Source organism: Xenopus tropicalis, chromosome 4, assembly GCF_000004195.4.
Source record: "Xenopus tropicalis strain Nigerian chromosome 4, UCB_Xtro_10.0, whole genome shotgun sequence".
Lineage (NCBI taxonomy): Eukaryota > Metazoa > Chordata > Amphibia > Anura > Pipidae > Xenopus > Xenopus tropicalis.
This window is the reverse complement of record NC_030680.2, coordinates 110893900-110918268: the sequence shown is the minus strand read 5'-3', so window position 1 is coordinate 110918268 and position 24369 is coordinate 110893900. Positions and strand designations below refer to the sequence as shown.

Here is a 24369-nt window from a genome sequence, read left to right as displayed (position 1 = left end):
AGCAGGGATTAAAATGCATGAAACAATGACTTGTCAATGAAGGGATGGATTAAAATCCCTTGTAACATCAATAAATGTTAGAAGTTCCCAAAGAGTTCCATAATTATGTAAAGGCATAAGATCATTGCTTTTAATTCAGGTCATATGGGTTGGATGCCATTTTAACAAATGTGAAGATACACGTGTACTGAAATTAATATTATTATTTTTATACTTTATTTATATAGTACTAAAATATTACACAGTGTTTTACAGACATTATACATCATTCACACCAGTCCCTCCCCCAGCTGAGCTTACAATCTATGGTCCCTATCACATTTACACACACTATGGGGAATGCCATCAGGAGCCAATTAACCTGCCTGTATGTTTGTGGAGATGGCACCTACACACCAATTTTACAATTCAAAAAAATACATTTATTGGTTCAAGAATAACATTTTAAATGGTAGAGTGAATTATTTGCTATGTAAACAGTGTAATTTAGAAAGGAAAAGTACCCCATAAAAAAAATGACAGAATCCCTTAAATGGGGCTGATAGCAGATGTAATTCAGCAACACATGGGGTGCACCACGGTGCCAGTTTGTAGCCGTTTGAAGGTAATTTTGTATAAGCAATGCTGATGTGCAAAAAGACAATAAAGGAACAATTTATTTCCAGAAAATGAATTTTGAGTAAGATATTAGTACAATATTATTTGTGTAAACTATGATCCTTTTTCCTGTTCATATGAATATACATAGATATAGTTGCATTTCTGAAATAACTGATGGCCTATTCAGGTGCCATTACGACCGCATCTGATAAGCCAGATCCATCAGTAATTATTTGCAGCTTAATCTTAAAAGGAATCTCTCCCTCTTTGTTACCATACCAGAGCAAGATGTTTGGTATTTACACATCTTGCCACATTTAAGCCTGTATGTAAGCCTATAGATTTGTTAACAGTAGCAGCCGGTGACCCAGATTATAGAAGACTTCTCTGTATTTCTTTGTCCTGTTTTTAACATGTTATCTACCAGAAAAAGGACAGCAGTGTCTGGATCTGCCTTGATCTGCCTGCTGCTCTAGAAATACATTGGTAAATGATGGTATTTGGCACAAATAATTGTACATGGTTTTATCAGTGAAGCTGAAACTGCATGGGGATGTGTTTGTAAAGTATAGTTCGGCCTTCTGCCAATGTTCATGCAGAACTTGAGCAGTATCTATATGGTTAAGGATTTCTGTCAAAGCCTTATAATTTTGAATCCATGGCATCTGTGTTACTAACTCCTTACACATTATACTATCTACATATTATTTATGAAATCTAAAGATTTTTCATATAAACCATCCCCTATTTTGATAGAAATCACACTTGGCACTGTACTTGCAACTGCTAAGTGTTCTTCTAAGTAGATATTATTCCACTTTTGTGCATTAGGGATAACATACAAAATACATAACCAATACCTGACACAATACCTGCTCAATAAAGCTTATATATATCCTATGGATGTAATAAGTTTATTACATTCTTTATTTGTTTCTCCCTGTGTCCCAAGACCATGATGTTTGTGGGTTTGCAAATGAATATTACAAATTAATGAAATATAATAAATATAAAAAGAAGGAACTAAAAATACTAATTGTGAAAGACTTTTGTATTAATCATGCCTGGATTTTCTAGCAGGCAGCCTTAATATGTAAAACAACTTTCAGTATTAATGTTGCAAATGTGTGGGTATAAAGTAGATTTAGGGCAGCCACAAATTCATTGAATGGAGCTGTGGGGGGCTAAGATTCACCTGTATCCAGACTGCTCTGCAGACTGTTAGTCACTCATGTACCTGCTCTCAAACAATTCAATGGAGTAGTATTCAGAGATTTGTCTCATGAAAATATTAACATATAGCCTATCCCCCTTTGTCTGCCTGTATAGGTGTAGCCTAAATATGGTTTTATTTTAAACAATGCTACTATTGTGCCAAAAGTATAAGTTAGGCTGCTATAAAGTTTTATTAGATAATGGGCATTAACTCTATATGAACTGGCATTATAAGTTGGGGAGGTTTAACATACTTCAGTGCATGTGCTGGGAAAATACAGACTCAGTTGGTAGAAAAAATTACTTTTCAGGAGCTAATATACTAAGGTTCCCCTAAGAAAAGTACTATATTACAGAGAAACAATGAAAGAGTGTATATAGAGCACAGAAATGCTCATTTTAACAATGCATGAATATTATCCTTTATTTATATAGTGCTATCATAATCCACAGAGATTTACAAAATGTACACATTAGGGGAATAAAAAGTGTGGGCTACATGTCAACTAAACATAAAAAGTAGAATATGGTGAAAAAGGAACAATATTTATTCTCCACAATTTAATAAGATCTTAGTAGAACTTTTCTCCATGTTACCTGCAGCCATTTCACCCAAGAGGTAACCCTAATTTCACCACTGCCAGTTAGTATGGTATACTGCAGTCACACTAACCTGTTATGCATATTACTGCTTGAAACCAGGAGTTTTTACTTCCTGTCATTTTAATAAACCGATTTTAAAGATCCCTTTTTTAATAATCAAGTCTAGTTGCTTGGAAAGTCAAATATGTTTAATGCACTTTCCATGTGCTGAAACATTTATGTTAAAGATCTATGTGGTTTTATACCCTGAGTAAAAGGTACCCGATATCTCTGCAGTATGACCCAATCTTGGAATTTTCCAGCGCTTTATAAAAATACACGAAAACACTGGTGTTAAATCCATGTTATATGTGATATTAAGACTAAGTGGCAGAGTGATCAAAATGTAAGTTTAGAGCTTAATACATTTAAATCCACCCACATTCTAGTCATTCCTATGGAATTTTTAAAAGCAGATTTATCTGTGTGTGAAAGTTAGTATTCACCAGTTGATAAATGCACTTCATAAAATCCCTTAAGAATGAATAGAACGTAGGTGAATTTTTATGTATAAAACTCTACACTCACATTAGCTAAATCTTTTACACATTATTCTAAACAGAGAGTATTGGCACAGGTAGAATGGGATTTTTATGAATGATAAGAAGATATAATAGAAATAAAAGCAAAGTATTTAATGGGAAATGTAAGTACAAAAAGCAAATCTTGTGACTCACTTCTGACTTGGATGAGCATCAGTGTAGAAAAGTAGAAACCAAAAATCCAAGGCAGCTGTAGAGATGACATTGTGATTCTGTGTTATCTATGTTTCCAGGTCACTCCATTGTAGGGTTGTCATCTGGGGAACATACCTTTTAAAAGCCCAGTGAGCACTGATAGCACTGCATGCCTGCAGCAGCAGCACACACACTGCCCACAGCGCTTTCATTAGCAGCACACAGGCGATGCAGCTACAAGTGGCTTGGGTGGTGTGAAAAACCTGGCCTAGATAAGAGCAGATGCATGGAGTGGACTGGGAGAGGGAACAGGAGTGCCTGTGGAGAATGTGATTGTTAAACATATCACTGTTAATCTTTAGTTTCATCTTGAGATTCATCCTGCACTTCTCATCACTTCTCTTAACTATGTGGCTGCCAGACTGCTGCGCCATAGTGGAGAGCAAGGGCTGACAAGCAGTGTAAGAGAGTGGAATACAACTCACAGCAGGTTCATTTGGTGCCCAAGACCTGCCAAAAGTTAATTTGGTGCCCACGACCTGATATTTATAAATGCAACATGTACATGTTGCATTTATAAATGTATAATATCATATTAACTATATGGATTGCTTATTGTCTGGATTGCTTATTGTCACAGCCACACACTTTCGTTAGCAGTCTCTTGCTTTACTGCAAGATTGTACTGATTTTTATTTGAAAAACTACTTAGGTAGAAGTGATTTTCTATTACATGGCATGTATGAGCTATATATATATATATATATATATATATATATATATATATATATATATATAAAACCATATTTCAGTCCTTGAAGTGTCTGCAAAAAGTATGTATAACATGGGGTGCACAGTCAAATGTAATTATTCACAGAAAATACCAGTGCATAGATACTAATAGGGAACATAACTACACTTACACTTCTCTTTCAAGCCTTAACACATTTTTGTAGCTTAAAATGCTTTATGTTTCTAAAGCACCTACACTGGCTAGACCTCACGCAACACGCTTTTCTGGCAGTTATTATGGCAGGGTATGAATCTCCAGCCTCCCGATTTTTAAGTGACATGAAAGAGTTTGAAACTGTTACTCCTGTCCGTTAAAATAGACTACATTGAGCAAACCCATTTGTAAAACCAAGCCATAAGAACAAGGTCAATTTCCATAGCAATTTGGTGAGTGCTCTGACTTCTATTAAAATATATTGCATAATCGTGACTTGGTTACCTCTCGAGGCCACGTCGGGCAACTTTGGATAAAACAAAGCGGAGAGTATTTTTTTCCCACTGAAGATTTATTGCAAGTGACTAATCTTCCCAATGCCATTGCCCTTACATGTGCAAATACTCACAGGTGGTGCTACCTCTTAGACATATGTCCATATCATAATGCAATATATATAGTCATTTATTTATTGTGGGTAACAAACCTCCCTGTGTGCCAGCAGCCTACACATCTGTGATACCGAGCACATGACCATAGAGGCACTCTTGAAAATCACTCCAGCCATGCAGCTAGGGTGAAGTTTAAACAAGCACAAAAAAATAACAGTTTAGTAATTAATACTTCTAATATGCCATAACCATGTAAGCCTAAGTAAAGTGTAGCCTTCAATACAAATTCAATAGCGAACTACTGCTCTGCAAAACACCCGTGAATAGTTATGGTATAGGTGGGTACTTACAGACCAATGTAAGCATTGTCACATTGTGACCATTGTGGCACTTGCTGGGAACTGTGGTCAAACTATGGTCAAAGTGCCCAAAACTGCAAAGCACAGGAAATTCTCTGCCAATTGCAGACAGACACGGAGTGGGGAATAAAATACAATTAATACATGCCACCTCCTCCTGTCCTTCACCAATACAGCTCTAACTAAGGCAGTATTTGTTGAGTAAGGGGCAGGTCTCTTGTGCTCCAAAACCGAGTCCAGAGACCTGCGGCAATTCCTATTCAGCAGAATGCAGTGTGCAAAATAAAATTGCCAGTTGCAGCCTTATTCTGTAAATGAGCCCTGATTTTCACTAATATGGTTATGGCTATGTAATATAATTATGGTGGGATTAGTTTTAGGAAAGTTTTTAGGAAAGAATTGGTTCTGTTAACCCTTGTGTAGCCTTGCAGGGAATGCATTAAAAGCTGCAGGGCTTGTTTTTGGCTTGATTATTGTGTAAGCAAAATTATTTCACAAACAAGTGAACAGAATAGCAGATTCTGGAACAGGTGAAAGCAGAGGTTTTTGGTGAAAATTCCCTTTGCTTTGGTAAACGTTCTTTTCACAAGGTGAAATGTCTTTAGGGTGAAGTGACTATTTGCAAATTTACCTGGAGCACAAGAAAGAATTTTTGCCAAGAGAAATTCTTCCAGGTTGGGGCTGCCAAACTGCTATTATAAAAATAGAGCAGCCATCTCATTATCCTCCTCCATGTTAATATCCCACATAAGTCTTTTCTTTATGCCAAATTGTAAATTTTAACAGAAAATTTACACCAAGGGAAAATTTAGCAGATTTCTTTTGAAACAGCATACTTAAGTATATAAATATGAGACACCACAGGTGAACTTTGGTGTTAAGTGAGAAGAAAATTCACTTGGTAGATATGGCTCCATGTGTCTGTGTAATATGTTCTATAAGTGATTATGTAGTTTTGTCCTGTTCAAATAGCAGAGAAACATCATTAGCTTATAACATTAAGCAAGGTTTTCTGGAGTGGTTCTCAGCACAAAGACACAGCACAATAGTGTTGCACAGAATAAATTGTTCTACCCTATCTAGAGAATTCTGAAGACGTGGATAGAGGGAAAAGCAAGCGTAATAAGCTGCAGATTATTCTGTTATATTAATAAGCCTTATACAGAACCTTGAGCAGCTGCTCTGGCTGCTAGATGGGCTTGTAACGCTGGCAAACCAAGAAAGAAAAAACCTTTGGTGGACATAGGCTTGTCATATTACTTAGCAGCGTAACCATAGAGATTGTTCTTCTCATGATAATAGCATTTTATGCATTTCTGCCACTTGAATTCAGAATTATCTGAAATGTAATCTTCACAGTACCTTCACCCCCTCCTTTTCCCTCTTGTAATAAACCAAAGAAAGCTATTTAATGCTGCAGAAACCTCAAATGAATCTCATTTGTATCCATGTAAAAGAATACATTGTATATTATTTTTTGGTTAAATGTTTATATATACAGTATATATTTAGTTATAGCAGAGCACACTGTATTTGTGTAATGATCATTCTTGCCTATAATCTATCCTATTGGAAATACTGAGGAGCAGAATAAATACATGTATTAGCACAGCAGTTCATCTGAGCTGCACCATTGTGTATACCCATAGCAAATAATCAGTAACTAGTTGTGATCAGCGTGCTACAAGTTCAAATATTAAAATGATGGTTTGATTGGTTGCTATGGAAAGGATAAATAAAGGAGTCTAAACAAGATTTTAAATAAAAATGTTTTTGGCTTCTGTACAAGACTAAGGCCACAATAACTCTTTAGCAGTAAAGATCTGTTCCTTCAAAAATGCCTCATGCCCCCAGTAGCCGATTCACAGGCTGTGCACTAGGCTGCTATCAGTTACCTGAGCTTAGGAACCAACTTACAATATACAACATAGCATTCTCAATACAAGTTTGATAGTAATTAATTCACACTACATGGCTGCATAGAATCCAGTTCATCTGAATTAGCCTTGCAGCATCACCCTCTATGACAGATCTAACCCAGGGGTTTGGTCGCTGCGATGCTGGGGGGAGCTAGAGCTGGTGCACAAAAGATCCAAGATGGCGGCCGCGACAGGACACAAACAGAGGAAAGTTAAAAGGCACATTTTGGGAGAAGGGAGCATTATTTTAAAAAATAAAGTTGCCAATCTGCTGCAGGCAAGGGGGCTCTACAATATATTAAGGGCTATAGTAGAAGCCTTTCCTTGCTCTTTAATATATATAAACTCTAGATTAAACTAAAGCTATTTAACATTCTCTGGTCTAAGGTGACCAGACAATTCATTAAATGCAGAATGACTATCGTGAGAGGAGTGGGGTTAATGTTGCTTAAATACAGTTTGCTTTATGATAACCTCTGCTTATAGAATCATTTAGATAGAATGTTCAGTAACAGTTTGGAAAAGCCCATCTCTCATTGGGGAAAAGCCCATCCTGCAGGGAAACAAGTATTCAAACACAACAATGTGCCACATATTGTTTGGGATGGCCCCCAAACTATAAATAAATTATCTTAATAAGGGTGATGCACATAGCACATAGCACATATTCATAGTGAATAAAATGAATAGCATGGTTTTAAACCTTATGCTGTGCAGAATTACCAACTCTGTTGTTGGGCTCTAATCAGGTAACAGCTTGAATTCTTCTAAATAGTGCATGCTGTGCCCATTAATAACATCAAATGACAAATCACATGTTCCTCATGACTTTAGGTAAAAAAAAACAACAAAATCATTAAAATCAAGCAGCAATGAAAGTAGTAATTATTTCAAATTTAAGTGCATTTTAGGTCATTCTTTGTCTTTTTATATTAGGTTATTAAACCCACAACAAACTATCAGTAGTTGTTGAACAATAACTTTCAATTTAAGCCAAATTCAAAGGTTGTCAATTGCCTGTTGGCTATTGTACCTACAGATTGGTGATAGGAATTGTTTCCAGTCAGAGCATTTTTGCAAAGATTGCGTATGCCATCCTGGCTTGGTATTTTCACCGAATTCTCAACTTTCCAGCAACATTTCAAAAACTCAGAGGTTAATTGGCTCCTAACGAATATGACCATAATCAGTTTCAGACAAGGCATTCTAGGGCACACTATAAAGCCCATTCTCACAAATATTTTCATGCATTAAGTGCTACATTCTACAGGTGCTGTATAGTCCGATGGTAGCAATAAGAAAGGGAATATTTCCTGCTTTAGGCCCCACTGAGAGATTCTCTGTTGTTATGGCAGGCCAGTATGACCTTGTTCATAGCATGTGAATTTGTGTATGACAGGGACTTTATATTGTAATCTTATCTGGAGAAGGACTGAAGTGAAAGAGGAAAAATCTCTGTTACATGCTGTAAGAATAAAGAATAATAATCCTGCATGGAAGAGGTTAAGTCAAGCCTGGCTAGGAATCGCCAGGGTATGTGGGCCAGGCACCTTCACGGCTGGTGATATTCAACACTGCTAATCCCACATCTTTAACTGTATGCCTGTTATACCTGTAATTTCATGCCTAGTGCTTTCATATCACCATCAGTTCAATCAATATGGCTTGTGCTAAACATACTTTTTACCTACTAACCAAGTACTGAAAACAAAACTGAATCTACTCCATGTTTGGTCCTTGTAAGGTAGATAATTAGATTACCAGTGCACAGGTAAAAAGAAGTCCATTATGCATTATGTGCACCAGTAATCTAATTACCAACCTTGCAAGGACCAAACATGGAGTACCTTAAAGCCATATTTTTTGTGAATAAAACAATAGGCAAATAGTATGTTTTGCACTAGCCTTATTCACAGTGCTTTCTGCATTAGCGATGCAGCCCCCCCTGGGTCTGCTTCAGTGCTAAAGTTGTAAGCGTGGTGCAGAATGGGGGGCAGCAACCCCAGAATCAGTACTGCCTATTCATTATACTCATTGAACCCCTTTCACTACTTACAGAATTACTTATCATTCCCCTCAGTCGAGCTTACAATCTAAGGTTCTTATCATATTTACACACACTATAGTCCAGGGGATGGGAAAACTACAGCCCGTTGGTCTTTTTAATCCAGCCCACGAGGATTAGTGTGTCTCGTTTTTCCTAACAGAGATAGTAACTAAGACGTAGTATCTTACTAAGTATCTTAATAAAAAATTTGGCCCGTGACTTAGCCTGTGTTTTATATTTCGGCCCCCTTATGGGATTGAGTTTGACACCCCTGCCTTAGATCATCCCTGCTTAACTTTAGAAGCCTGCATTACTTAGAGGCAATACTTATCATGCTGCATTTACAAGCTCATAGTATTCTTGCTACCATTCTTTCTTTAAGGCTTATGGCTCATGTGGTATTTTGACCAATCTGGTGGAAAACAGCAGTGGCCAAAATGCTCCACACTTTCTTGAGCATTTCTAAGTGGAGAGTCGTCTTTCACTGCTGCATATGCTTCAGGTACAGTATTTCTCATATAGGAGGCAGTGACAGGTGGATTAGAGCAGGCACTATAAAATCTCAGCCTTAGAAGAATTGAAGGAAACACAAACCTAGGGTTGGTAAATGGGATTATGCAATCTTTCTTTAATATATTATAATTTGTGAATTTAGGCAGTAACAGTTGGTGGGGATTGCTGCTCTTTCCCACTAAATGGCCTAAGGTCTTGCTACTGGTACTGTATAGCTGATATGATTTATGGAAAGATTGGCATGGAAACTTCCTATGCACTGACTGCAACAGCCAAAGAACTGTTGATCAGTGAGGCTACATAAATATTGCTAGCAAGCTATATGTTGGATGTGTGAACACATCCGACATATTGTTTCCAGTAATAGTAGCAGTCCAATACCCAGACACTTTATACATTGTTGCGAGTCGAATGTATCCTTTTTATAGATTCAGGTAATAGACAGGGTTTTGCCTGATGATAGAGGCTCTGACTGGCTTGCCAGACTTTTACGTCTGGAAGTAAAATGGATATTTATCCTTGAAACACGTTACCCTGCTGGCCTTAATTCTATATTTGATGTTAGTTGCTATGTTTACTTTTGTAGCCTTTAGTTTACTCATTAGAGTTAGCCTGTAATACAATGAACAAATATAATAAACTTGATATAACCAACTAAACTTCAAATAAAAACATAAAAAATAATAACATCAAAAAATAAAAACATCTAAAACATAACAAAATAAAATATCAATAATTAAGATATTATGGAATATTTATTTCTTTAAAGGAGTTTGCTTAAAAATTCTGTGCGGTTTATTTTTCCTTTATTTTTAGACTGGTGAGGGTGCGGTTTAGTTCTGCCCATCATTGTTTTTTCACTATTTAAATCTCTTTGTGACTCTGTATCCTTTCCTATGATTAAGTGCGCACACGCACGAAACGCACCAGGCAACTTGATTTTAAATGGAAGAATAAAGATCGTGTTTTAGCAGACTCCATCTTCCGGTGTGCTTAAAGTTCCTTCTACAGCTTGTTATCTTCCTTTCAGCTACGGGTTTGGGGCCTTGAGCACCCAGACCACTCCTGGACCCAGGTGAGCCACTTGACTTTTGTTTGATTTGATTTGCTGACTTTTCAATTGGTTTGGGATTCAATATCTTTGAGATAGGCTCGGGGTCTATACACCCGAGCCTCTACGAGTGACTGGTATGCTTTACATTACCATTATACTTTATAATGTAGCTATCATTTTACTTTGGATTTGATTTTTTGGGGGTTATATTTTTTGGATACATAAATATTGCTGTTGTTACCTTTTATTTATCTCTCTATTCAAGCCTTCTACTATTCATCTTCCAGCCTTTTAGTCACACCATTGCCTGCATGCTAGGTTAAATTGTTTACAGTTGTAAACCTTTGCAGAATATCACTGTCTGCATCATACTTAAAGACACTTTTAGTATGATGCTACCCCTCTAATGTTTACAAGTAGAGGATGCCGTACACCAGTACTCTGCATCCTGGACCCTGGAATGGTGCAATTATGACCATCATCCAGGAGCACAGAGAGCAGCGGTTCTCAACCCGTGGGTCGTGGGACCCCTTTGGGGGTCAAATGACCCTTTCACAGGGGTCGCCTAAGACCATCGGAAAACACTTATTTCCGATGGTCTTAGGAATAATTTTATGGTTGGGGGTCACCACAACATGAGGAACTGTATTAAAGGGTCATGGCATTAGGAAGGTTGAGAACCAGTGACATAGAGAAAGAATGAGGCACTAGAATATCACAGTTCACAGGTTTGGGGAGCAAAAGGGGCTTGGATTTATCAAAATGTGAGTTTAAACCCACATTCCACTTATTTCTATGGGATTTTTAGAAGCATATTTATCAAATGATGAGTTCTAACTTTCACCCATTAATAAATACACCTCTAAAACATCTTGAAAAAAATATTGAATAATTCATACACAATACTCTACCCCCTTTTACATTAACCCATACAAACATGGCTTAAAGCTCATAATCTAACTAGGGTTAACAACTACCAACTTTAAAATGGTTCCTTTTTATTCGTATTTTAATTGTGTACCTTATATCCATTTCTAGGTTATATCTATCCAACAGCTGCAAATTAAAAAGTTATATGTATATATATATTTGTAATATAAATCTAGCCAAACAAGCAGCTATTTTCCAAATAGGGCTGATCTGATTATTTGCCCCCCCCCGGGAAATGATTGTAACTTAATGGGTACATATGCAGGCCTGTCAGAAGAGGGTCACATCAGTCCTCCAGTCCTAAGGATTTTGAAACCTGCCTGATACATTTGGGGGCAGATTTATGAACGCTTGAGCCTTCCAGCATTCGTATCCCGAAACCACACAGGAATTCCCAAACTCTCACATGGTTTCTTCATCTGAATACAAATTGGGTTTTTCTTTTCCCCAACGGGCTATTTGGATGAAGAAACCAAGAGAACTCCCGCATGGTTTTGGGATATGAAGCTTGAGATTTCATATATGTGCCCCTTAATGTTTGATGCAAATAGTAATAGGAGTTAACAATAAAAATTTAAGGTCTGTATATTTTTTGTGTTTATTCACCAGTGATTTACATTAGTGGGAGAGCATTTTCTACTGAAAATGCCAACCCCTTGCTAACCTTTGTATTGCCACAAATAAAGTGTTTTACTTGCTGGGATCATAAAGTTAGCAAAGGGAAGACATTATTCAGGAGATATGTCTCTTGCAGTAGCCCAGACTTACCACAGTAACAGTAGTGGCACTGCTCATCATTTTCACTAGCCAGGGTTAACCCAGACACTACTAAAGGGACCAATGAGGCATTCTAAATGATGTGTTTCTGCCAGAAAAAGCTGTACCTTTTATACATCTAATGAACCTTCATGACATCAGATGCTGATGGCTCGGGCCCAGTTTTCACAGAAATAAACAGAGAGAAGTTATTACAAACGGGACGAAAGATTCTTTACTTGAAAAAGCACTGTAGAATAGATATATAGAATATAATTTGTGACTTCATTGGGCCAAGAAGAAATCATCTAAGCTGCATTATAGTTCGTTTTGAGCTGTTGCTGTTAAAAAATATAACTTGAACTGAAGGCTCCTGTTTCAGTGCCACTTCCCTCACTGTGGGACTTGCGTCTCCGTTGTGCGTCCCAAAGCCACAACGTCATCACTTTGCGACCGTGCGTCGCTTTGGAAACAGGAACCGGGGGGAGAAGGGGGTGAGTTCCTGCTTGTCAGGAGAAGGTAACACTTATGTTTCCAAGCAGGTAATGGCTTTTACAACGGCTTTTTAAAATGTACTTTATTTAATGTGATTTTTATCATGAGGAAGAGGAGGAAGGTTGGTGCAAAACTTCTGCTTCCCGAACTGCAGAGCCGAAGGGAACCCCCGAAAGATGTTGTCACTGAGCAGCAAGATAAAGAGAATAATGTCAGAGACAGACCCACTGTGGTACCGCCGTCAGATGAAAGGAAACGCTTTCAGTCTCTAACATATAATAAAAACCTGTTGAAATATTTGAACGATGATCGCCAGCGACAAGCTTCTTTCTGTGACCTTGTTGTTACAGTGGAGGGGAGGGAGTTCAGAGTGCACAAAGTGGTAGTGGCTGTGGGCTGCAGTTACTTCCATGCCTGCCTAAGTAAAAACCCTCAGACAGAAGCTGTGGCTTTAGATCATGTGAGCAGTTCTGTGTTTCAGCAGTTGCTGGATTTTCTCTATACTTCAGAGCTTCTGGTGTGGGAACATGAGCTGAGCCTTGTTCTAGAGGCAGCAAAGTTCCTGGACATCATAGATGCTGTGCAGCTGTTGGAAAACGAAAGGGTTAATGTATCTGCTGGGGTCAGAGAAACTCCCGATGTAGCAAATGACACTAATAGTAAACTGGAAACCAGTCATAAATGTCCACTTTGCCGAAAGGTGTTCTGCTATAAAAAGACCCTGGAAAATCATATGGGCAAAGCACATGCGGAAAGAGACCCAGGGGACATTCTTGAGGATTCTGACCATTCAACCAGAAAATCAACTCGAAGAAGGAAGTGTCCTGTAAAATTTGAGAATGGGGGGGAGTTAGAAAGTGACGGCATCTCAAGTAGTGAATCTTCTAAAAGCAGCATGGAAAGAGCAGACTCTGGAGATTCTGGCAATGAGATAAATGAAGAGACAAGTGGATTAGAGGATAATGTGCAGGGAGATGATGGGGAGGAGACACTTGTACCTAATAATGAACAAAGTGAAGGCGAACCAGAGGAAATGGAAGAAAGGAACGAGTTTTCGGGAGCATTGGCCAACTACCCAGATGGACTTAATCCAGTTTTATTGCATAAGGATGGCAAAAAGGTCCTAAGATGTCCTAAATGTGACAAAGTCTTTGATCGAGTAGGTAAGAGTTTAATGATAATAATATATTTTGTGTTTTAGCCCAGTAGTGTAAGACTTTGCATTATGCTGTCTTTGGGCATAATATTTAATCATGTAATCATGTATGCAAAAAGAAGACTTGCAAATATGTAAAGAGCCAGTTTGCTATTTTATCTAGCAAAGTCACATTACAAACAACTGAAGAGCTCTTGTGAGGCTTGCAATTTGGAATCACGGATATACTTTTAAACCAAGTAGTGCAACTTCATTTTGAATTAATATGTGGTCAGATAAAAAGCAAATATAGTATTATTTTAGTGCAGTGGTAGATTTCTAATTATATCAGTTAATTAAGAAGTATTAAGTCAGTCAAGGCTGGAGCTCCCTAATGTTTTGAACCCAAAGATGTTGGCATTCATGCAGTCGCATAGAGATTCTTTTGGGTATTAAATTCCCAAGAGCATCAGCTTATTATTTATTTACTGGTTATTTATATTCTGCCATTTAATCAGTAGTTCTTGATTTTTTCCCCCTTCTCTCAAGGAAAGTATGAGAGCCACACACGTGTTCACACAGGAGAGAAGCCCTTTGAATGTGATATATGTCACCAGAGATACTCCACCAAATCTAACCTTACAGTTCACAGGAAGCGGCACAATAACGAGACTGAAATTCATAGGAAAAAAAAGCATAAATGTCCATTTTGCAACAAGCCTCATGCAAGCAGAAAGACTCTTTCTAAACATGTAAAAAGGCAAGTGAAATTAAATATTGTGTTTATATACCTGTGGTTCTTCATGCCTGTAATTAATTTAGTTGCCATTTTCTGTACTAGTTCAACACTGTTTATTACTGGCAAACGCTGAAGCACTTGCTTAGGGCTTTTAGAATTTTCCTTTGGTGAAGTGTGTGGAGCTGTCCTTTTATCCTTTTGATATATGTGTGACCTTTTATGTTCCATAAAGTTAAATCTGCTTTGTGTACCCCAAACTCCTCATTTACCTAAAAATCATTGTTTAATTCTAAGCAAATAGGATCCACTGCACCTTTGCTGTGTTAAATAGTAACATGGGCAAAATGTCTAATCAGATATTAGCGTTTACTGTCTTGTGTAATAAAACAAACAGCTGATTGTTCTAGAAAACTTTCCCTCTGAAATTTGTGTTTGCCTGCTTATTGTATCTTTCTGGAAATCTTTCTGCTGTTCTGACAGACTAAAAGTGGGCGTACAAGAATTTAAACTGCCAGGTCGGCAGTCAGAGTCAGCACTGCATCTGCCTGTATTGGGGACCTGTAGATGGCCAATCTGGTAGATATCTGGCCGAAAATCAGCCAAATATCTATCAGACAGATTTATAAATCCTGTTGGGACAAGATGCGGCCCTCTATTGATGGTCTGCGGTGCTGCCTATTAAGATCTGATTGTTTGGCTTGAGCACAAGGTGGCCATATTGGGCAAAGATCCACTTGTTTATTCATTTTTTTATTTCTTGTTTTAATTCTTTTTACATTTTTTGTTCTGGATATTTCAGGTTTGTGATTTTTAATGTTTTCTGGATGCTTGTTGTTAATTAACCTAGCAACCTCCAGTTACATGGAGTAGCAGAAACAATAGGTTACCTGAAAGCAGTTCTAATGTGTAGCGCTGGCTAAATCTGTTTTTGTTTTTTAGATTTCATCCAGAGAATGCGCAAGAGTTTCTCTCTCTTAAGCGGATCAAAAATGATGGATGGAAATGTGATGTAAGAACTTAAGGTTTAAATCATATCCAACTCTGTGTAAACGTGCATTGCCTTAGAGACTAAAGTATATGTATCTTGCCTGGAAATTTAATAAATGGGACTTGTTTATTTAAAACTAATATTCATTTGCTAGTTTTGGTCTTATTGGTACTCTTAATCTGTTATACAATTTTTCCTTGTGCCTGCAGGATAAGGGTGCTTCTGCTGGCACTCATAATTAGTAGAGTTAAGTGTTGTTCTGCTTAAGGGTGGCTCTTATCAGTGAAAGCAATATCAATTTCCAGAGATATACAGGCTGTACAAGTATCTAACTTGTGTCATTTATTTTTACAGTATATATGTACACAATGTTGTGGTAACAATGTTGTGGTAATTACTACAATCAAACTTGATTTGACGTTGATTTTCATGGGATGTAGGTGCTATGCCTTCAGCAGCCTGAAGAACTTTAGTGTAACATTTATGGTTACAAATATGGCATGTAGCAAAAATAAGTAGTCACTGCATGGTATTGTGGCTACTTGTCTTCAGTATGTACATGGAGGTAGTGTTGTGTAGAATAAAAGAAAAGAAAAAACGTAACTTGGGTAGGGTTGATGGATTTTATTTGTTAAATGTGTGTGAGTATACATATATTATGTTTCTACAAAGATATTTAAAAACAAACACAAACATCATCAGAGGAGCTTTTTGCTTACATTCTAGAATAAAACATAAAGGTCACATGAAAGCATAAAGGTCACATGGTGCAAAACCAAGGAGAGAGTTGTAAATATCAGCTGAAAACTGAGCAGTGATTAGCAACATTGGTTGTACTTGAGCTGGGACATTGTTTGTTACAAATTAGTGATTGGCATTTCCTAACAGTCCTAGTACAGAAGGATAGTACAGGTGTGGGTAGCCAATCACAGAGAATGCTACACTTCGGTCTTTTGCCAGGTCCCCACCAAGATGCAGCCTGAGAAAGCAGCCAGCAGGAAGTGTAATGATTGGCTGGTGCTAGCAAGGTTTTAGGGAAAATTTTCATTAAAGTATTTAAACAGGCATCTTTTAAAGGCACCTTCCTTCTATTTTTAGAACTTTACAATGCAATGATTTTATATGTCCCATGTAAGGAGGCAATAATAATTATTTCATATCCATAGCCCCAATGTATTAAAAAAAATGTTTTGGACTTTTTGTAGATAGAAACATTTTGTCTCTAAGTACACCAGGGATAAGATTACTTTAGTTTGAAAACCACCATTGGAAAGGGATAACCGTGTTTAGATTCCCCCATGTGCTATAGCCGAAAGAAATATACAAATAAACCCTACAATTAGGAGTATACCATTATGGGAAAATACTGTTGGTGTAGGGGCAATATACTGTATTTAGTTATTATTCCTCATCTGTAATGGCCATGGGATTTACAAGCTAATCACAGATAAGGAAAAACCTAAAGAACTTATTGATTCATTTGTTATTCGAATACTTGTCTGATGATGCAATTTGCCAATTACCACACTAATAAGTTGAAAGCTTTATCATCTAACTAATATTTATTCATTTTAAGGAGATTTACTGATGTATTCAATGAGCTGGCCTTTTATTTCAGGTGTGCAATAAATCATTTACTCGAAGGCCACATTTGGAGGAACACATGATTCTGCACTCTCAGGACAAGCCTTTTAAATGCACCTACTGTGAAGAGCACTTTAAATCTCGCTTTACAAGGCTGAAGCACCAAGAGAAATTTCATTTAGGTACTTAGGCAATGTTTTTTTTTTTTTAATTATGCCTCCTTTGTTCATGTGTAATTTACTGCATGTATGAGTAGTGTTATAATATATACTTGCATTCATGCAAAGACATACATGCATTTATAACTATATGACGTACAGAATAACCCTTATCCAGTTAACCCAGTGACTAAGCATTTAGGATATTGTGTCCGATGATTGGATTGTATCCCTATACAGTCTTTCCTAAGCAGTGGAATAACTAATGATTGTATCTGGATTCCTCCAACATTAAGACTCACATGTATGGGTGTTTTTAGTTCAAATTTCTCTTTGTTTCCATTAATAGCTGCAGTTTTCATAATGTGAATAACAGAACTATGGATGCAGTTGGGAGCAGATGTAGGCCACTAATCACATTGTCTGGATTGATGGATTTGCCATTTTATACCATTTAAAAGAGCATTTAGTAAAACAGTAAAAAAGTGCACATTAAAGGAGACATATTGGATAAATGGGAAAAACCCTAGTTTTGTAGGCAATTATGAATAATATATGGTGCTAGTTTCCCTTTGGGCTAAACATTAATCCTATCTGTAACAATGGCCCCTTTATTGGAGCACCCTATAGAGCTTATCACTTCTCTGTCGGAGTTTGAAATGAGGGTTGGGCGTGTCCTAACGGTCCCTGCCAGAAGCACAGTAGGAGGGGGAGAGCCAATCACAGCCCGGCAGGCAGAGAAGCACAGACAGGCTTCAGTTCCCTATCAGGTCAGCCTAGCTGCTGATTGGTTCCCATCCTACAGTTCAGGGTACTGAGGGCCGCCGGCTCCCCAGCTCATCCATAGAATTCAGCCAGCAGGAAGTGGAACGGATGGGCGGGGCTTATGGGGATTTGGGCGAACTTCTCAATAAAATCGGTAAAAAACAAAACTTTTTTAGCAAAATCCTTCTATATCTAGAGAAGTACAATTCCCTGGTACATTGTTAATTTTTATAGGATATGTCTCCTTTAAAGCAACTTGTTATGTTTTTTTCTGCTTACACCAAATATACAATCAAAGATGTATCCTCATCATTCAGCTGCCTACACAAGGAAGCATGCATTATTTATGGCTTTAAAGATATTCTGAATGAATCTTCATAGCTGCAGAATGTAAAATTTTCCTTCAGCCTAAATCAGCCAAACAGGCACTTGATCACCTTGTCTGAACCACACAACAGGGAGCAGCTCATATTTGTAAAGCAATTATAGTAACAGCTAAAATTTTAGAAGTTGCACCACAGCATGTCTTTTAGTTTAAGAGATAGTTAACTGGCCATTAGGTGCGTCCTCATTTTGTTTCATTTTGGCCCAAAATCAGAGAAAGTCATCAGCCAAGTCACTTGGGGAAAGAGTTTAGACAGAGCAGAACTAGTTTTATTTTTCAATCGGCTAGTTGCCGATTCCTGCTGGCCTTTCCTTTTGCTTATACTGCAGAAGATAAGCTTAGAAATCATTGACATTACTGTGCTTGTCTTAATCATAAAAGGTCCCTTCCCGTGTAATATCTGTGGCCGTCACTTCAATGACACAGGGAATATGAAGCGCCACATAGAGTACACACATGGAGGAAAGAGGAAGTGGACTTGCTTCATCTGTGGAAAATCGGTAAGGGAAAGGTAAGTAGTTTTTATGGCTTACTGTTATAATGCTGTTTTACATGTATTTACAAGAGCTGGTACAAATGTATCTATAGAAAAATTAGCACTGCAGTAAATAAGTGGAAAGTGAAACTTCTGGCAACAGCAAATGCTGCTTACCTTCTACAGTTACTTCCAGTTCTTTAGGAAGTAAAATAGGTTTCAGTTATTGAAGTGTTTTATATCTTATGTTACACTACCATATCATACATCCATACCATCCATAATGTTTATGAGTGTCTAAAAATATTTGCAAACTAACCAGGTCGATCTAAAAGATATAATGGAGGGTCAGAGCTGTGAAAACAAAAATGAAGGTCCATTATAAATAATAGAAAGAAGGTTCTCTAACCAGTAGTGAAATAGGGCTTCCTGGACAGAATATAGGAAAGTAAAATGAAACTTATGTCTGCTTAAAATTTTACATACTTTTATTTTTTGAATTATTGCAGTGTTTAAGTATTTAGCTGCTTTTAAATGTACCTCTGCTCCTTAGCATTTTTATCGGATGCAGCATGAACTGTTTTGTACTATAAATGAAAAAAAAAAAAAAAACAAAAAACAGGAATACCCTATTATGCCTGGTGATGATATGTAGGAATGCTATATATAAGAAAAATTAATAAAATTTTGAACAAGATTTCTGCTGGCTAAGGTAAGAATTTAGCCATTAGGGACTACAGCATTACTGAGTTTCTTTGTGTAGGAATTTATTCAAGTAATATTTGTTTAGATAATAGTCTAAAACATGGCAGTTGGTTTGTGCTTTTATAATTCTCAGCAGCAAAAGTAAATAATTGTCACACGTGTGCCCTTTTAACTTGTAATTGTCAGTTAGTATGGTGTAAGGGCCATGGCACACAGGAAGATTACACCTGCAATCTCAGCTACCACAGGCGACTGATCTCCCCGAAACTGTCACTGTCAAAAAAGTGAATTGTCGGTGGGAAGACAGACGTGTCACTTCGCTTTGCAAAGTCGCACAACATTTCCTTCCTAAAATGCCATTATTCTATGAAAAATAGGATTGGTGTATTATTAGTAATTTTTTATGTAGTGATAAAGACATGTTAACATTATATGGGATAACAAACTCTTATTTTGTTTTTCTAGAACAACACTCAAAGAACACTTGAGGATTCACAGTGGGGAAAAGCCTCATCTTTGCAGTATCTGTGGGCAGAGTTTTCGTCATGGCAGTTCTTACAGGTAAGGAAGGTTTTTACTCATTTACAGATGAATTACATAACATGACCTGTAATTATATAAGGAAATTAAGTCAAAATATGAAATTCATATTAGTGGGCCTGAAATGTCCCCTTTATGGTTGAGAATCAGTAAAACTAAAATTGTTAAATACGGATTTCACATTCGCACCTTTCCAATAGTAGGTCTGCACACTGCAAAATGTCTTCTTTAGTTTATTGACCAGTATATTTATTTGTAAAGTAAATCACATTGCTCTAGTGGACCTACCAACATATGGCAACTGGACACCATAAACTTTTAAAAGCTCGGCATGCTTGTTTCTTCTCTACTGGCTTGACTTCTGGGTCAAAGCAGTTATCCATAAGACTGTAGCCAAGAGTTTGCAGCAAAAGTTTGTCTGCTCGTCTTGCAAGCACTTGTTTTGGGGGAGGGAGCATGAAAGAGTGTGCCTGCTTATTTATGGCTTTGTGCTGAAGGCTGGAGTACTCACTAAGGCTCAGTTCTGGCCACATACGACAATAAATCTCTCTTGCTATGGCTTCAGTCACCAATGTGCCCAGAATAGAGCTTTCACTGATCTCAAAAGCCTAAGAAAGTGTGCTTGCAGACTGTATCCTTCTGTGATATACAGAGATATAACAGGACCGCAAGTGCACTGCAGGGGAGTTTATGCTCATGTAGAAGGGACCCAGGGTGAAAAAAGGCCTGGATCAAGCATGGAACAGTACATATCTCAGGTGATGAGGTATAGTCATGTGACACACAGGACATTTAAAGGTGGGGGTACTGGCCCTTTAACTGCTCCTGTAAATTTCTGCAGATATAGGACATCCCTCTGCTACTAATTCTTAAATATAAGAGTATCTCTCTACCGCTAATGAATACATATAACAAATGTATTTTTTGTGTTTAATTCTGACAACTGGGCACTTGGAATGCTTGTGGGGTGTCATTTACTAAGAAGTTGTATCCCCCCCCCCAATGTTTCTACAAGTCTAGCATAATTAAACCAACCACAACATTTATCAGCTTTGCTAAACTCAAACTTTGCATCAATGTGCTCAAGTTGCAGTTGTGGTGTTCTGGGTATTACACAGGCTCAACAAGGAATTAAATGTAACTCTCTTTTCAATTAAATGCAATTTTATGGAGACAAACTTAGGTACAAATGTTTAATGTATGATGTTTTCTCTAACATTTACAGTTAGTAAATGAGACTTGTCATCTCACTGTCAGTATACCAGGGCCATAGATATATCAGGCTTGTGTTAAAACTTAAAAGGTGCAAAGTTTCGCGTAAGTTTTAACGCTACGAAAAAAGCGCAACTTTTTGCGCAAGTTTTAACGCTCCGAAAAATCGCCAGATTTTACGCAACTTTCGTAATGGCTACGAAAAACTCGCGTTTTTACGCAAAAATCGTATTGGTAACGAAAAATTCGTAAAGAAGCCGAAAAAAACGCAAAAAATACGAAAAAATCGCAAAATACCGATCATTACGAAAAAAACGCAATCGGACTCATTTCGACCCGTTCGTGGGTAAGTAAATCAGCCCCTTAGTGTTATTATTGTCTTATTCTTTTAGGCTCCACCTTCGTGTCCATCATGATGACAAGAGATATGAATGTGAGGAGTGTGGGAAGACTTTCATTCGCCATGATCATCTCACAAAACACAAGAAGATACACTCTGGTATTTTAATGCAGCTTTTTGTAATGTTATAAATGTTGGAATGTGTCAGATATTTATCTTCAATATAGATATAATCTTTATATTTATTAAAAACATACAGTAACACAAGGACATGGTTTCTTACTTAGTAAGTATATATGCCTTGATTTCCCCTTTTAAGGTGAGAAAGCCCATCAGTGTGAGGAATGTGGGAAATGTTTTGGACGTCGAGACCACTTGACTGTACATTATAAAAGCGTACATCTTGGTGAGAAGGTCTGGCAAAAGTAAGTAAACATTGCAACACTAATGCTACAGTTAGTTTATCTGACAGGGCCCTGAGCATGGTAAATAAAATGTAAAAACCAGGAATTATGAATTATCAAAGTAAACAGCAAGGCCATAGTGAAATAGACCTGACGTAGCCAGTTTATGGCTACTAAAATAGTAGGTGTTCCCTCTTGGGCACAAATGCACTAAAACCAAGAAGGTTGGTGGACCCTTGTCCTTTCTGCTACAGTTGATCATTGATGTGTTCCACCTGTGTTCGGCACTTGCACTTTGTTCTGTGTTCCGCAGTGGTGGAACTCAAGAGAGATCCACTGCAGGGGAAGGCAGGGTAAAATGTGTAAGAGTGAATTACAGATAAACTGAACATCATATTATATAGAAGCTCCTGTAAGAAATGATTTCAAGCAATGTACTGGCAGAATTCTGCTCCGCTACCATGCAGACTACCATGCAATTGCCAGAGCCCCCAGGGCAGAGAATAGAAAAGAACAGACAGACACTGCTTTTAATAGCAATTATATATACAAATAACCCAACAAATTACAAATATGTAATTAATCTATATTGCAAAGTTGCTTAGTTTTCTTTTATTAGGCAAAAAAATATTTTTTTGGGTTAACATGTCCTTTAAGACTTTAAAAGAAGCAGCATCTGGTAGTAGTGTAGTACCTACATAAATGTGAATTTGATGGGGTCATTATTATGAAAAAGCTCACATCCTAGCTACATGACTCTGGCCCTTGGGAAAATAGGATTTTTCATGATAAATTGTTACCAACACATTTTGAACAGAACACAGTATTTAAAAACAGATACAAAATGATCTTCCTATTGCATCCTCATATATTGTATATCTGTATGGTTGGTATAATTAAGTAATAATCAAAATGGAATATATATTTAGGCCTGTGGCACATGACTGCCACTTCCACAGGAGTGCCACTTCCCATAGCAGAACATGACAGGATGACACTGCTTATTATAATTTGCTCAGGTGTTATTGTGGTGTCATTTTTTTTTTTTGTCACTGATCAATCCCCTTTCATTGCCACTGCCATTGTATTCTTTATGAATATATTAGTCAATATTTTTTTCTTCATCTTTTACTATGAATAATGTTAAATACACTGCATTTAAATACTCATAGCAGCATTGTTGTTCTTTGTGTATTTCAGGTACAAAGCCACATTTCATCAATGTGAAGTATGCAAAAAAGTTTTTAAGGGAAAATCAAGCCTGGAAATGCATTTCCGGACGCATTCTGGTAAACTGTTCAGTATATTAATTGTACATGTTGCATAGGGTGAGCTCAGTTATGTGGTATAGGGAGGCTGGTCACTGAAGCCAAAACAACAGGCATGTGCCATAAAAAAAACCACCAGGCTGGTTAGTGTTAAAAGCTCTTAAAATACATATCCATTAACACATATCTAGGGCACTCATCTTTTCAGTTTCTTGCTTATGACACCTGTTAACTGCAGAGAATGATCTGCCGATGTAGCCACTCCCACTTTTACAATTACTTTTTTGTAGAGAAGTAGAGTTCTATAAATACATTGTATACCCACATACCTTCAAGGGGTTGTTCATCTTCAAATTAACTTTTTGTATGATGTAGAGAGTAATAGAGACAATTTGCAATTGGTATTCATTTTTTATAAATTGTAGTTTTTTTATAAGGATGCACTGAACCCACTTTTTTGAGTTCGTCCAAACCCTGGAAATCACCCTGGTGGATTGTGCTGAATCCTGAACTGAATCCTAATTAGCATATACTAATTAGGATCTGGGAAAGGTTAAAAGTTGCCGCGCGCTGCAAAAAAAGGCTGGATTCAGCCTGAATCCCAAACCGAATCCGGGATTCAGTGCATCCCTAGTTTTTTAGTTATTTAACTTTTTGTTCAGTAGCTCTGCAGTTTGGAGTTCCAGCAGTTATCTGGTTGCTAGGGTTCAAAATACCTTAGCAACCAGGGAGCAGTCTGAATGAAAGGATGGTTAATGAATAAGAGAGGACCTGAGTAAAAAAAAAAAAAAAAACAAGTTACAAAAAGTAACAATAAAAATAAACTGTAGCTTCACTGAGCAATAGTTTTTTGGCTGCCGGGGTCACTGACCCCCATTTGAAAGCTACAAAGAGTTATAAGAAAAAGGAAGGCAGATCAAAAACTATAAGAAATAAATAATGAAGGCCAACTGAAAAATTACTTAGAATTGGCAGTTCTTCATACTGAAAGTTAAATTAAATGTGAACCACCCCTTTAACCAGTTCAGTGTAAAAATGAAACTCTACTTCCTGCTTTACAGCTCTCAACTGTTAGCAGTCAGTGATTTGAGGGGGGGCCATATGGGACATAACTGTTTGCTTTTGA

At 37.3% G+C, this 24369-nt stretch overlaps 2 protein-coding genes across 4 annotated transcripts in view; one reads left to right on the top strand and one right to left on the bottom strand.

Moving 5' to 3' along the window:
* Positions 1 to 3351, bottom strand: part of crb1 (crumbs 1, cell polarity complex component) — a 33327-nt gene extending 29976 nt beyond the window's left edge. For both annotated transcript variants that reach the window (XM_031901029.1, XM_031901030.1), the window contains exon 1: positions 3135 to 3351. In XM_031901029.1, the coding sequence (XP_031756889.1) occupies positions 3135 to 3204 (70 nt within the window). In that variant the 5' untranslated portion in view covers positions 3205 to 3351. The remainder of the gene's footprint in view (positions 1 to 3134) is intronic.
* Positions 1 to 24369, top strand: part of zbtb41 (zinc finger and BTB domain containing 41) — a 48430-nt gene that overhangs the window by 21432 nt on the left and 2629 nt on the right. The window contains exons 3-12 of one of the 2 annotated variants that reach the window (XM_031899828.1): positions 10216 to 10385; positions 12213 to 13708; positions 14230 to 14440; positions 15359 to 15428; positions 17026 to 17173; positions 18681 to 18810; positions 19945 to 20040; positions 21624 to 21730; positions 21891 to 21996; positions 23176 to 23264. In XM_031899828.1, the coding sequence (XP_031755688.1) occupies positions 12649 to 13708; positions 14230 to 14440; positions 15359 to 15428; positions 17026 to 17173; positions 18681 to 18810; positions 19945 to 20040; positions 21624 to 21730; positions 21891 to 21996; positions 23176 to 23264 (2017 nt within the window). In that variant the 5' untranslated portion in view covers positions 10216 to 10385; positions 12213 to 12648. Of the gene's footprint in view, positions 1 to 10215; positions 10386 to 12212; positions 13709 to 14229; positions 14441 to 15358; positions 15429 to 17025; positions 17174 to 18680; positions 18811 to 19944; positions 20041 to 21623; positions 21731 to 21890; positions 21997 to 23175; positions 23265 to 24369 lie in introns of those variants that run through there. The other variant, NM_001123429.1, reaches the window with a different exon arrangement.